This window comes from Microcaecilia unicolor, chromosome 3, assembly GCF_901765095.1.
Source record: "Microcaecilia unicolor chromosome 3, aMicUni1.1, whole genome shotgun sequence".
Classification (NCBI taxonomy): domain Eukaryota; kingdom Metazoa; phylum Chordata; class Amphibia; order Gymnophiona; family Siphonopidae; genus Microcaecilia; species Microcaecilia unicolor.
Window position 1 is genome coordinate 452077 of NC_044033.1, and position 15357 is coordinate 467433.

The window sequence follows — 15357 nt, forward strand, 5'->3', positions numbered from 1 at the left end:
GGGAGAGGTGACTAAGTGAGAGGCCAGCAAGAAGCAGATTGCAGTAGTCTAAACAAGAGGTGACAAGGGTGTGGATGAGGGTTTTGGTAGAGTGCTCGGAAAGAAAGGGGCGGATTTTACGGATGTTGTAAAGAAAGAAACGACAGGTCTTGGCAATCTGCTGGATATGAGCAGAGAAGGAGAGAGAAGAGTCAAAGATGACCCCAAGGTTTCGAGCTGAGGAGACAGGGAGAATGAGAGAGCCATGAACAGAAATAGAAAACGGGGGGAGCGGGGAGGTGGGTTTGGGGGGGAAAATGAGAAGCTCGGTTTTGGTCATATTTAATTTCAGGTGGCGTTGAGACATCCAGACAGCAATGTCAGACAAGCACGCTGAAACTTTGGTTTGGATGCAAGGTGAGATATCAGGTACATTTATAGGTTAGTAGAAGAAGTTTGAACAGGATGCGAAAACGGATAGGGAGCCAGTGAAGCGACTTGAGTAGAGGGGTAGTATGAGTAAAGCGACCCTGGCGGAAGACGAGACGGGCAGCAGAGTTTTGAACTGATTGGAGAGGGGAGAGGTGACTAAGTGGGAGGCCAGCAAGAAGCAGATTGCAGTAGTCTAAATGAGAGGTGACAAGAGTGTGGATGAGGGTTTTGGTACAGTGCTCGGAAAGAAAGGGGCGGATTTTACAGATGTTGTAAAGAAAGAAACGACAGGTCTTGGCGGTCTGCTTGATATGAGCAGAGAAGGAGAGAGAAGAGTCAAAGATGACATGAAGGGAAGGGAAGCAGGAAGCGGGGAGAAACGCCGCACATGAAGGGAAGGGAAGCAGGAAGAGGGGAGAAACGCCACATGTGAAGGAAAGGGAAGCAGGAAGAGGGGAGAAATGCCACACATGAAGGGAATGGGAGAGAAATGCTGCACACGAAGGGAAGGGAATGGGGAAGAAATGCTGCATATGAAGGGAAGGGAATAGAGGAGAAATGCTTTTATTTATTTTCTACATTTATACCCCACATTTTCCAACCTATTGGTAGGTTGAATGTGGCTTACAGTGAACTTAGAGTACAATGGTTACAGGTTTTGAAGCAGATAAAGGTGACATATGGTTAGTTCAGTTCTGACCATGATCTAGATAGAGGAGAGTTGCCAGTGTTCTGTTTGACTAGGTGGAGTCTTCGGGATGGAGTATTCTAAAAAAAAAGTAGGCTTTCAGGTGTTTGTGATCAGTTAGATAGTTATTTATTGATTTTAGGTCTTTTGGTAGGGAGTTCCAGAGTTTTTGGTGCAGATGTAAGCGAAGCTGGCCAGGTATGTAGATTTATATTTTTGACCTTGGGATAGTGGAAGGTGAGGTAAGATCTTGCACTTCTGATTGCGTTCCGTATTGGTAGATCTATTAGGCCAGTCATATATTCTGGTGTAAGACCGATGATTATTCTGTAAGGTAAAGAGCAGATTTTGAAGGATATGCATGCTTTGATAGGTAGCCATGTAGGATTTGGAGTATAACTAAAAAATTTGCTTATGATGACCCTAGTTGTCTGACAGGTTGATATGAAATTAATACCAAATGCAAATATTGTGGTCTGCCAGTAATTATTGCCTAAGACAAAACTAAAATTTTTTATTTAATTCAGGTAGCAACTTGTAGCCAATGTTGTTCTCTCAAAAGCTGTGTCTCATAATCCCTAACCTTAACATCAAACAATCTGATCGCTGTGTTTTCAATCAACTGCAGCCGATTCAGTTGAAATAGTAGGACATCCCACCAAACAACGCAATGCACTAATCTACCTGTGTCATGACTAAAGCATGCAAGAGGATATTCTTCGCTCTCCTATCCAAAAAATATTGTAAAGATCTAATTTTCCTTAAAAACAAAAAGGAGGGATAAGGCACAAGTAGCCCACAGGAGAACAGAGGCTGCTGCAATTGCAGTATTCATGAGGTAAATCTGCACATATTATCCCACACTTATTCACTGTGGATATCCTGAAGGCCTGACTAGGTGTGGGAAACCCTGGACTAGAATATTGAGGTGTATGATTGCTGGGAAGGGTGCACAGTTGTCTGACTTTGTGGAATTGAAATAAGGGTACTGAGTCTGTCTGTGTTGATGGGGTGAGGTCAGAGTGTTTAGTACTGGAAAGGGTGCACTGTCCTTGCATGCACAGTCTCTCATTTCTATTCATTCTTGTGTTATTCTCTCTTTTCTGTACAGTAATTGAAGAAGCTAACTGGCTGACACTGGAGGAAGATACATCCAAGCTAGGACACAAATTTGATGCAGTTATCTGTCTTGGGAACTCCTTTGCACACCTTCCAGACTTTAAAGGTAAGTCAGCCATGAAATAGTGTCCAAATCAGGAGACCATATTTCCAAAATAGATAGAGCAGATGCATCCAGTAAAGGGCTCCCAAAAGAGTTCAGGGTCTACCACCCAGCTCTATGAAATAGGAATAAGGCCCCTACTTACTAAACTGCATTATTGTAATTATGTGCATTATAAGCCAGTTAATGTAAGTTAATAGCTAACCAGGGGCAGGTCTACAATTAGGGCAACTGAGGTGAAGGCATCACCCATGGAGGAAGAGCCCTATAAAGGAGCAGTGAACAGAGAGCAAGAGCCAACACAATGTGTGCTGAACATGCAGCACTTCAATGCCCTGTTGCTCTCTCTTTTCTGTTCTTGCCACCAACCTACTGTTCTTCATTGAGTACTTATTCCCTCGCTGCCTCAGAGCATGCCCTGCTCCCCTCCCCAGTCCAGCATCTCTCCTTCCATCCTCTCCCTGATTCATCAATTATTCTTCCATCTTCCCCCCTCACCCCCACAGTCTGGCATCTCCCTTTCCATCCTCCCCCTCCAGTCTGCTACCTCTCCTTCAATCCCTCCTCCCCTGGTCATAAGAGCATAAGTAATGCCATACTGGGACAGACCAAAGGTCCATCAAGCTCAGCATCCTGTTTTCAACAGTGGCCAATCCAGGGTACCAGTACCTGGCAAGATACCAAAACAGTACAATACATTTTAGCCGCTTATCCTAGAAATAACCAATGGATTTTCCCCAAGTCCATTTTAATAATGGCTTATGGACTTTTCTTTTAGGAAGCGATCCAAACCTTTTTGTAACCCCGCTAAACAAACCGCTTTTACTACATTCTCTGGCAATGAATTCCTAAGTTTCATTACACATTGAGTGAAGAAATATTTTCTCTGATCCATTATAAATGTACTACTTTGTAGCTTCATTGCATGCCTCCTAGTCCTAGTATTTTTGGAAAGATTAGTCCTAGTATTTTTGGAAAGATTAAAAAAGTGATTCATGTCTACCCATTCCTCTCCACTCATCATTTTATAGCTCTCTATCCTATCTCTCCTCAGCCGTCTTTTCTCTGAGCCGAAAAGCCCTAGCCGCTTTAGCCTTTCCTCATAGGGAAGTTGTCCTATTCCCTTTATCATTTTTGTCGCCCTTCTCTGTACCTTTTCTAATTCCACTATATCTTTTTTGAGATGTGGTGACCAGAATTGAACACAATATTAAAGGTGTGGTTGCAAAATGGAGCAATACAAAGGCATTATAATGTCCTCATTTTTGTTTTCCATTCCTTTCCTAATAATATCTAACATTCTATTTGCTTTCTTAGGCACAGCCACACACTGAGCAGAGGGTTTAAATGTATCATCAACGATGTCGCTTAGATGCCTTTCCCAGTTGGTGACTCCTAATGTGGAACCTTGAATTAATGAAGCTACTGTTTGGGTTCCTTTTTCCCACATGCATCACTTTGCACTTGCTCACATTAAACGTCATCTGCCATTTAGATCCCCAGTCCCCTAGCCTCTTAAGGTCCTCTTGAAATATATCACAATCCTCTTGCAATTTAACAACTTTGAATAACTTTGTGTCATCAGCAAATTTAATTACCTCAGTAGTTACTCCCATCTCTACATTATTTATAAATGTTAAAAAGCAGCGGTTCCAGCACAGACTCCTGGGGAAGCCCAGTATCTACCCATTTCCATTGAGAATACTGATCATTTAACTCTACTCTGTTTTCTATCCTTTAACCAGTTTTTAAGTACATAAGTACATAAGTAATGTCATACTGGGAAAAGACCAAGGGTCCATCGAGCCCAGCATCTTGTCCACCACAGCGGCCAATGCAGGCAAAGGGCACCTGGCAAGCTTCCCAACGTACAAACATTCTATACATGTTATTCCTGGGATTTTGGATTTTTCCAAGTCCGTTTAGTAGCGGTTTATGGACTTGTCCTTTAGGACAATAGAACACTCCTCCTATCCCAAGACTCTCCAATTTCCTCTGGAGTCTTTCATGAGGTACTTTGCCAAATGACTTTTGAAAATCAAGATGCACAATTTCATCCACCTCACCTTTATCCTCATTTGTTCACCCCTTCAAAGGAACGTAGTAGATTGGTGAAGCAAGATTTCCCTTCACTAACTCCATGTTGGCTTTGTTTCAATCTATGCTTATGAACATGCTCTGTAATTTTGTTCTTTCGGTATATTAAAAGCAGGAAGCCGGCAAAAGAATCGGTTGGGCCGCTGGATGACTGAGGGGTAAAAGGGGCAATCAAGGAAGATAAAGACGTAGCGGAGAGATTGAATGAATTCTTTGCTTCGGTCTTCACCGAGGAAGATTTGGGTGGGATACCGGTGTCGGAAATGGTATTTCAAGCGGACAAGTCAGAGAAACTTACTAACTTCACGGTAAACCTGGAGGACGTAATAGGGCAGTTCAGCAAACTGAAGAGTAGCAAATCTCCTGGACCGGATGGTATTCATCCTAGAGTACTGATAGAACTGAAAAATGAGCTTGCGGAGCTACTGTTAGTGATATGCAATTTATCCTTAAAATCGAGCGTGGTACCAGAAGATTGGAGGGTGGCCAATGTAACGCCGATTTTTAAAAAAAGGTTCAAGGGGAGATCCGGGAAATTATAGACCGGCGAGTCTGACATCAGTGCTGGGGAAATGGTAGAGGCTATTATCAAAAACAAAATTACAGAGCACATCCAAGGACATGGATTACTGAGACCAAGTCAGCACAGCTTTTGTGTGGGGAAATCTTGCCTGACCAATTAACTTCAATTCTTTGAAGGAGTAAACAAACATGTAGACAAAGGGGAGCCGGTTGATATCGTGCATCTGGATTTTCAAAAGGCGTTTGACAAGGTACCTCATGAAAGGCTACAGAGGAAATTGGAGGGTCATGGGATAGGAGGAAATGTCCTATTGTGGATTAGAAACTGGTTGAAGGATAGGAAACAGAGAGTGGGGTTAAATGGGCAGTATTCACAATGGAGAAGGGTAGTTAGTGGGGTTCCTCAGGGGTCTGTGCTAGGACCGCTGCTTTTTAATATATTTATAAATGATTTAGAGATGGGAGTAACTAGCGAGGTAATTAAATTTGCTGATGACACAAAGTTATTGAAAGTTGTTAAATCGCGACAGGATTGTGAAAAATTACAGAAGGACCTTACAAGGCTGGGAGACTGGGCGGCTAAATGGCAGATGACGTTTAATGTGAGCAAGTGCAAGGTGGTGCATGTGGGAAAAAAAGAACCCAAATTATAGCTACGTCATGTGAGGTTCCACGTTAGGAGTTATGGACCAAGAAAGGGATCTGGGTGTTGTCGTCGATAATACACTAAAACCTTCTGCTCAGTGTGCTGCTGCGGCTAGGAAAGCGAATAGAATGTTGGGTATTATTAGGAAAGGTATGGAAAACAGGTGTGAGGATGTTATAATGCTGTTGTATCGCTCCATGGTGCGACCGCACCTTGAGTATTGTGTTCAATTCTGGTCGCCGCATCTCAAGAAAGATATAGTAGAATTGGAAAAGGTGCAGTGAAGGGCGACTAAAATGATAGTGGGGATGGGACGACTTCCCTATGAAGAAAGATTAAGGAGGTTAGGGCTATTCAGCTTGGAGAAGAGACGGCTGAGGGGAGACATGATAGAGGTATATAAAATAATGAGTGGAGTGGAACAGGTGGATGTGAAGCGTCTGTTCACACTTTCCAAAAATACTAGGACTAGGGGGCATGCGATGAAACTACAGTGTAGTAAATTTAAAACAAATCAGAGAAACGTTTTCTTCACCCAACGTATAATTAAACTCTGGAATTCGTTGCGGGAGAAAGTGGTGAAGGCGGTTAGCTTAGCAGAGTTTAAAAAGGGGTTAGACGGTTTCCTAAAGGACAAGTCCATAAACCGCTACTACATGGACTTGGGAAAAATCCACAATTCCGGGATTAACATGTATAGAATGTTTGTACGTTGGGAAGCTCGCCAGGTGCCCTTGGCCTGGATTGGCCGCTGTCGTGGACAGGATGCTGGGCTCGATGGACCTTTGGTCTTTTCCCAGTATGGCATTACTTATGTACTTATGAATACCATAAGGTTCAGACAACTGAGTTTGATTCCCACTTCAGGCACAGGCAGCTCCTTGTGACTCTGGGCAAGTCACTTAACCCTCCATTGCCCCAGGTACAAATAAGTACCTGTATATAATATGTAAGCTGCATTGAGCCTGCCATGAGTGGAAAAGCGCGGGGTACAAATGTAATAAAAAAAAATTGCTACTCTTCAATTTGTCAGATTGCCCAATTACATCTTCCAGGTTTACAGAGATTGGACTTGTTGGCTTTGAATACCATTTCTGGCACCGATATCTCTCCCAAATCTTCCTTGGTGAAGACCGAAGCAAGAATTCATCTAATCTCTCTGCTATGGCTTTATCTTCCCTGAGTATCCCTTTTATCCCTTGGTCATCTAGCGGTCCCATTGATTCTTTTGCTGGCTTATTACTTCTAATATACCTAAAAAAATTTTACTATGTATTTTTGTTTCAAACACAATCTATTTTTCCCAAATCTCTCTTTGCTTTCCTTATTAGAGCTTTGCATTTGACTTGACATTCCTTATGCTGTTTCTTATTATTTTCAGTCGGTTCCTTCTTCCATTTTCTGAAGGATTTTCTTTTAGCTCTAATAGCTTCCTTCACCTCACTTTTTAACCATGCCGGCTGTCGTTTGGTCTTCCGTCCTCCATTTTTAAAACGTGGAATATATCTGACCTGGGCTTCCAGGATAGTATTTATTTTTTCACAGCATCCACGTCTGATGTAAATTTTTGACCCTCGCAGCCGCTCCTCTGTTTGTTTGTTTTTTCACTCATCTTCTCATTTTATCATAGTCTCCTTTTTGAAAGTTAAATTCTTACGTTTTGGATTTCCTGTTTATATTTACTCCAAAGCTAATATTATACCTGATCATATTATGATCACTGTTATCAAGTGGCCCCATCACCATTACCTCCCACACCAGATCATGTGCTCCACTAAGGACTAGGTCTAGAATTTTTCCTTCTGTTGTCGGCTCCTGTACCAGCTGCTCCATAAAGCAGTCCTTGATTTCGTCAAGGAATTTTACCTCCCTAGCATGTCCAGATGTTACATTTACCCAGTCAATATCGGGGTAATTAAAATCACCCATTATTATTGTGCAGCCCAGTTTGTTAGCCTCCCTTATTTCTAATAACATTTCTACATCAGTCTTTTCATCCTTTCCAGGTGGACAGTAGTAGCCTCCTATCACTATCCTTTTCCCCTTTACACATGGAATTTCAATCTGTAGGGATTCCAAGATGTGTTTTGCGTCCTGCAAACTTTTTAGTTTATTCGATTCAAGGCGCTCCTTAACATACAATGGTACCCCTCCACCAATTTGATCCACCATATCACTATGATGTAATTTGTACCTTGGTTCATTAATAGCCGCTCTGTGGACCAGAGACTTTCACTGGCTCCTTAGTAGCTCCACTGCCTCCTCTATGATATTCACTGTTTGCCAGTGCCCTGTTCTGCTCTTTTGCGGTGGAGTGAAGCCCCTACCCTCTATTTGTTGGCAGGTATACAAACAGATTTACATGGATGAACATGCAGAGACACCTCCCATAAGATGTTATTTCTGAGAAATGCACCTATAAAGGATTGGATAAGTTTCTAGAGAATAGGTCCATTAGACGTTATTCATAGTAACATAGTAGATGACGGCAGAAAAAGACCTGCACGGTCCATCCAGTCTGCCCAAGAAGATAAATTCATATGTGCTACTTTTTTATTTGTACTGTCCTCTTCAGTGCACAGACCGTATAAGTCTGGCCAGCCCTATCCCCGCCTCCCAACCACCAGCTCTGGCACAGACCGTATAAGTCTGGCCAGCACTATCCCCGCCTCCCAACCACCAACCCCGCCTCCCAACCAGATGGATAACTTTAGGTGTCTCCATCTTCTACTACCTGGGATAAGTAACATGGATTGGACTTTTCCTTTGGGATCTGATGGATACCTGCAAGTGATCTGGACTAATCACCATCAGACAGGATACTGAGCTCAACAAACAATGGGCTGACCCAGCCTGGTATTTGCTATATTGTTACACGTTCTTATTGTAGAAAGACTTACATGAATGGCAAAAGGATCAAAAGTATGGGCGGGGATGAAGGAAAATCCATGTTTTCCTACTGACAGAATCTGAGAGGATAAGTCCTTGACTGAGTAACTGGCTGAATGTAGTAATCTTGGTAAGGTGGAATGTTCCTGTGAGAGTCCAGAGACAGCGCTGCTACACAACCTTATTCAGATCATCCAGATCTGATGTCTTTTAATGTTGAAAGGGAAACTATGAAAAGACACTGTTTTAAAATGGCTATTGATAGAAAATACACAGGGACACTCACATCTACTTTTGCTGGAAGGTTTTAAACTGCATTCTCTTTTCAATCTTTTTTCCCCTCCTAAAAATGCCTCTGGGAAGGTCTCTTCTTCATATGGGTTAAAGTCTGCTAGTTATATGGGGAATGACTGGTGCAAAGCCTACAGTACTGCTATCATCCATCCTTTTCTTCCAGGTGACCAGAGTGATCACAAGTTGGCACTGAAGAATATTGCCAGCATGGTGAAACCTGGTGGGATCTTGGTGATCGACCATCGGAATTATGATTACATTTTGGCATCGGGCTGTGCTCCTCAAGGCAAAAACATTTACTATAAGGTAAATAATGGTTTCAGCCTTACAATGCAGAATAACTTACATAAGTACATAAGTATTGCCACACTGGGACATACCAAAGGTCCATCAAGCCCAGCATCTTGTTTCCAACAGTAGCCAATCCAGGTCACAAATACCTGACAAGATCCCAAAAAAGGTCAATACATTTTATGCTGCTTATCCAAGAAATAAGCAGTGGATGTTCCCCGTCAATTTAATAATGGTCTACGGACTTTTCCTTTACGAAGCTGTCCAAACCTTTTTTGAATCCCGCTAACTGCCTTTATAACATTCTCTAGCAACAAATTCCAGAGTTTAATTACATGTTGAGTGAAGAAAAATGTTCTCCAATTTGTATTAAATTTACTACTTTGTAGCTTCATTGCGTGCCCCCTAGTCCTAGTATTTTTGAAAAGAGTAAACAAACGATTCATGTCTACCCGTTCCACTCCACTCATTATTTTATAGACCTCTATCATATCTCCCCTTAGCTGTCTTTTCTCCAACCTGAAGAGCCCTAGCCGCTTCAGCCTTTCCTCATAGGGAAGTGGTCCCATCCCCTTTATTTATTTATTTGTTGCATTTGTATCCCACATTTTCCCACCTCTTTGCAGGCTCAATGTGGCTTACAATATATCATGAATGGTGGAAATATATAAGAAAATAGACATTCTCTGTACCCTTTCTAATTCCACTATGTCTTTTTTGAGATGCGGTGACCAGAATTGAACACAATATTCGAGGTGTGGTCGCACCATGGACCAATACAATGGCATTATAACATCCTCACTTTTGTTTTCCATTCCTTATAATACCTAACATTCTATTTGCTTTCTTAGCTGCCGCAGCACACTGAGCAGAGGGTTTCAACGTATCATCATCAACAACGCCGCTGCCGTTCCTTTCTTGGTCGGTGACTCCTAACATGGAACCTTGCATTACGTGGCTATATTTCGGGTTCCTCTTTCTCACATGCATCACTTTGCACTTGCTCACATTAAACGCCATCTGCCATTTAGACGCCCAGTCTCCCAGTCTTATAAGCTCGTCTTGTAATTTTTCACAATCCTCTCGTGATTTAACAACTTTGAATAACTTTGTGTCGTCAGCAAATTTAATAACCTCACTAGTTATTCCCATCTCTAGATCATTTATAAATAGGTTAAAAAGCAGCGGTCCCAGCACAGACCCCTGGGGAACCCCTCTATCTACCCTCCTCCATTGAAAATACTGACCATTTAACCCTACCCTGTTTTCTATCCTTAACCAGTTTGTAATCCACAATAGGACACTACCTGCTATCCCATGTCTCTCCAATTTCTTCTGGAGTCTTTCATGAGGTACTTTGTCAAATGCCTTTTGAAAATCCAGATACAATCAGCCGGCTCGCCTTTATCCACATGTTTGTTCACCTCTTCAAAGAAGTGTAATAGATTGGTGAGGCAAGATTTCCCTTCACTAAATCCATGTTGACTTTGTCTCATTAATCCATGCCTTTGAATATGCTTTGTAATTTTATTCTTTATAATAGTCTGTACCATTTTGCCTGGCACTGACGTCTACCATTTTGCCTGGTCTATAATTTCTCGGATCCCCTCTGGAACCGTTTTTAAATATCGGCGTTACATGGGCTACCTGCCAATCTTCCGGTACCATGCTCCGCTTTAAAGATAAATAACATATTACTAACAATATGTACTTTTGCCAGTCAAGGACTGCGATTGACTGGCAAAAGTACATATGAGAATGGAGTGGATATAGCACCGTTCACGGAAGAGAGTGTGTATGAACAACTTGAAAATCTAAAGGTGGACAAAGCCGTGGGACCGGACGGGATCCACCCCCAGGATATTGAGGGAGCTCAGAGAGGTTCTGGTGGGTCCTCAAAGATTTGTTTAATAAATCCTTGGAGACGGGTGAGGTTCCGTGGGATTGGAGAACAGTGGATGTGATCCCTCTTCACATAAGAAGATGGATAGGACTTGGGGAACAGAGCAGAAGGTGAGTGGAACTTGGTGACTGAGTAGGAGAGTGTTGGGGGAGGGAATTATGGATGGGAGAGATGGAGATGGAATTTTGAGGAGACAGTAGGGACATTGTAATTTGTAGGTCTGAGTAGGGGGATATATTGAGGGGTTGGAAGAATGAGTGAGGGTGTGAAATGGGGGAGGGGGTAAGAGAAAGTGGATGAACTGTGGGGAAAGGCAGAAACAGTATGAATGACTTGGAAGACTGGAGACAGGATAGGAGGTAAAATGTGCGGGTACTGTGGTGGGACATGAAAGGAATGGGATGGGTCTCTGAAGGGGTTAAGTGAGGATAGAAATGTGGTGAAAGAGAGGCAATAGCAGTGATCTTTGACCACCAACTCACCTTCAAACCACAGATTGACTTGGTTCTACATTCTTCCTTCTTTGTTCTCAGATCCATTCTTCCATCCTTTGCTATTTGCTCACTAGTCAGCCTTCTGAAACCACAATTTTACTACTGCAACTCCCTGTACTCAGGTTTGTCACTTTACCCCATAAAACATCTTCAGCTTGTACAGTCTACTGCAGTCCATCTTTTTCATAATTTGAAGCCTTTTGATCACATCACTCCCTTTCTTCAAACACATAAGAACACAAGCATGGCCATAAGGGGACAGACCGAAGGTCCATGAAGCCCAGTATCCTGTTTCCAACAGTGTCTAATCCAGGTCACAAGAACCTGGCAAGATCCCAGAACAGTAAAACAGATGTTACGCTGTTTATCTTAGAAATAAACAGTGGATTTTCTCAAGTCCATCTGAATAATACTTATGGACTTTTCTTTTAGGAAACTATCCAAACCTTTGTTTAAACCCTGCTAAGCTAACTGCTTTTACTATGTTCTCTGGCAATGAATCACAGAGTTTAATTACACGTTTAGTGAATAAATATTTTCTCCAGTTTGTTTAAATTTACTACTTAGTAGCTTCATTGCATGCCCCCTAGTCCTTGTATTTTTGGAAAGAATAAACAAGCAATTCACCTCACCTCTTTTGGGTGCAGAAACCCAAAAGAGACATACCGACCAGGAGGGGAGAGATTAGTAAGCTTGTCTCAGGAGAGAGACTTTGGGGTGTTGGTGTCTGAGGATCTGAAGGCAAAGAAACAATGTGACAAGGAGACGGCCTTGGCCAGAAGGATGTTAGGCTGCATAGAGAGGGGTATAACCAGCAGAAAAAAATGAGGTTTTGATGCCCCTCTACAAGTCGTTAGTGAGGCCCCACTTAAGTATTGTGTTCAGTTCTGGAGGCTGTATCTTGCTAAAGATGTAAAAAGACTGGAAACGGTGCAAAGAAATGCTATAAAAATGGTATGGGATTTGCGCTGGAAACCGAACGAGGAGAGACTTGCTGACCTGAACATGTATACCTTGGAGGGGTGACATGGTACAGATGTTCAAATATTTGAAATATTAATCTGCAAACAAACCTTTTCCGGTGATGGGAAGGCAGTAGAACTAGAGGACATGAATGGAGGTTGAAGGGGGGCAGACTCGGGAATAATGTCAGGAAGTATCGTTTCACAGAAACGGTGGTGGATACATGAAACCCGTTTCAGCATGCATCAATTTCAAAATGCTCAAGCTGGTCTTCAAGGGGCGTCACTAATCAGCTCCTGATTACATCCATCTGATCATCCCATACAATCCCTCCAGGACACTTTGCTCCACCAGGTCTGGAGAACTGGCACTCCTGCCACCTTCCCTTTTCCATCTGGACATCATTGGTGCCTCTGTCATTACGTGACCACGTGAACTACGTCTTGTTTTATAGACCACCAGGTAATTGGAACGAAGCCCAGACTAAATTCATGGACTTCATCTCAGACACTTGCGCAACCACCTCCAACATACTAATAGTAGGAGACATTAACCTTCACCTAGACGACCCCAACTCTATCAACGCACAAAAATGCAAGGAATTCCTCCACTTATGGGACCTCAAATGGCCACATATGGAATGGGAATGGGGGGGGGGACTAGGGAGTGGGTGAAAGATTGAGGGATAAGAGACTGGAGAAGAAGGCTTGAGGGGGCAAGGGGATTGCTGGAGAGGGGATGAGAGGGATATGGGAAAAGCTGATAGGTAGGTGAAAAGGAGACAATGAATATGGTGAAAAAAGAATCAGGGTAAAATCAAATGGGTGTATAAAAACGCAGAGAAAGTGGAAAAAAAAGCACAAAAAGAAATCAGTGGCAGACAGATAAAGAAAAGGAAAACAAGAGGAGAGAAGAAAGGGAAAGGCAAACCTAGAAAATAATAGACTGACACAAGGAACGTGGAAATGAAATTGAGACCTGCCCAATCAGAAAAATAAAATGCCCAATCTACAAAGGTAGAAAAGAAAAATACTATTTAATATTTTTTTAAGATTGGGACATGCCCACTTTGGGAAATGTACATCTATTCTGATTTTGTAGAGAACAGGAGACAATGCATTTCTGTTTCTCTTTTACCGTTGTCTTGAGGCTAGAGTAGTAGACTTCAAAGGATGTTGTAGAGAAGTCCCACCTCTATTCTGGTAGCTCCTGTGTTGCCTTGGAAGAGGGAGGTCTCCTAGGAGGAGAGCATCACCCTGGTGAAGGAGGAAGTACTCTTGTAGCTAGGACCTGTCCACCAGGGAATGCACTGTCTTCTTGCACAGAGGATATGTCTCCTAGAACTTCTGTCCAGGCGGGAAGGGTTAAGGACAGTAGTAGTTGGTGAGTCGATCATTAGGTAAGTAGATAGCTTGGTGGCTGGTGGACGTAAGGATCACCTGGTCTCTTGCCTGCCTGGTGCAAAGATGGCAGACCTGGCGCATCACCTGGATAGGATTTTAGATCGTGGTGGGGAGGAGCTAGCTGTTTTAGATACAAATGACATAGAAAAATATGGAAGGTTCTGGAAGACAAATTTAAGCTCTTAGATAGAAAGCTGAAGTCTAAATCCTCCAGGGTAACATTTTTAGAAATGATCACTGTTCCAAGCACAGGACCGAAGAAGCAGGCAGAGCTCTGAAGTCTTAATGTGTGGTTGAGATGATGGTGCAGAGATGAGGGATTTAGATTTATAAGTATTGCCATACTGGGAAAGACCAAAGGTCCATCAAGCCCAGCATCCTGTTTCCAACAGTGGCCAATCCAGGTCACAAATACCTGGCAAGATCCCCCCAAAAGTACAAAACATTTTATGCTGCTTATCACAGAAATAAGCAGTAGATTTTCCCTAAGTCCATTTCATTTATTTATGTATTGCACTTGTATCCCACATTTTCCCACCAATTTGCAGGCTCAATGTGGCTTACAAAGACCTGTTATGGCATCGCCATTCCAGGTAAAAGATACAGTTGGTAATACAAGAGATCAAGGATGACAGAGAATTATAGAAAGGCGTCATTCAGAGTAAGGGAGGAGTGGTGAAGTATTATAGTTGAGCTATGGATTCTCGTGGTAGGCCTTGTTGAAGAGAGAGGTTTTCAGAGATTTGCGAAAGTTGGTGATTTCATTAATTGTTTTCAAATGTATTGGTAATGCATTCCACAGCTGCGTGCTCATGTAGGAAAAGCTGGTAGCATGTGTTAGACTGTATTTTAGGCCTTTGCAGCTGGGGAAGTGTAGATTAAGAAATGTGCGGGCAGATCTTTTAGCATTTCTGGGAAGTAGGTCAACGAGGTCTAGCATGTAAGTCGGGGCATCTCCGTAGATGATTTTATGAACAATCGTGCAGATCTTGAATGTGGTCCGTTCTTTAAGTGGGAGCCAGTGTAGTTTCTTTCTTAAGGGTTTTGCACTTTCATATTTTGTTTCTCCAAATATGAGTCTGGCTGTGGTATTCTGGGCTGTTTGAAGTTTCTTGACGTTCTGTTCTTTACAGCCAGCGTAGAGTGCGTTGCAGTAGTCCAGGTGGCTTAATACCATTGACTGTATCAGGTTGCGAAAGATGGATCTTGGGAACAAAGGTTTTACTCTCTTAAGTTTCCGCATGGAGTGGAACATCTTCTTAGTTGTATTCTTCACGTAGTTATCGAGTGTGAGATTTCGATCAATGGTGATTCCAAGAATTTTCAGTGTATTTGAGACTAGTAATTGTCTATGGACTTTTCCTTTAGGAAGCCGTCCAAATCTTTTTTAAACCCCGTTAGGAGTTACGGATCAAGAAAGGGATCTGGGTGTCGTTGTCGATAATACACTGAAACCTTCTGCTCAGTGTGCTGCTGCGGCTTGGAAAGCGAATAGAATGTTGGGTATTATTAGGAAAGGTATGGAAAACAGGTG

General features: G+C 42.5%; 1 protein-coding gene across 1 annotated transcript in view; it reads left to right on the forward strand.

Annotated features, from left to right (window-relative positions):
- The window catches only part of GNMT (glycine N-methyltransferase), a 73148-nt gene that overhangs the window by 14724 nt on the left and 43067 nt on the right, over nt 1–15357 (forward strand). Inside the window, exons 3-4 of the mRNA XM_030195681.1 lie at nt 2211–2324; nt 8933–9075. Of these exons, the coding sequence (XP_030051541.1) occupies nt 2211–2324; nt 8933–9075 (257 nt within the window). The remainder of the gene's footprint in view (nt 1–2210; nt 2325–8932; nt 9076–15357) is intronic.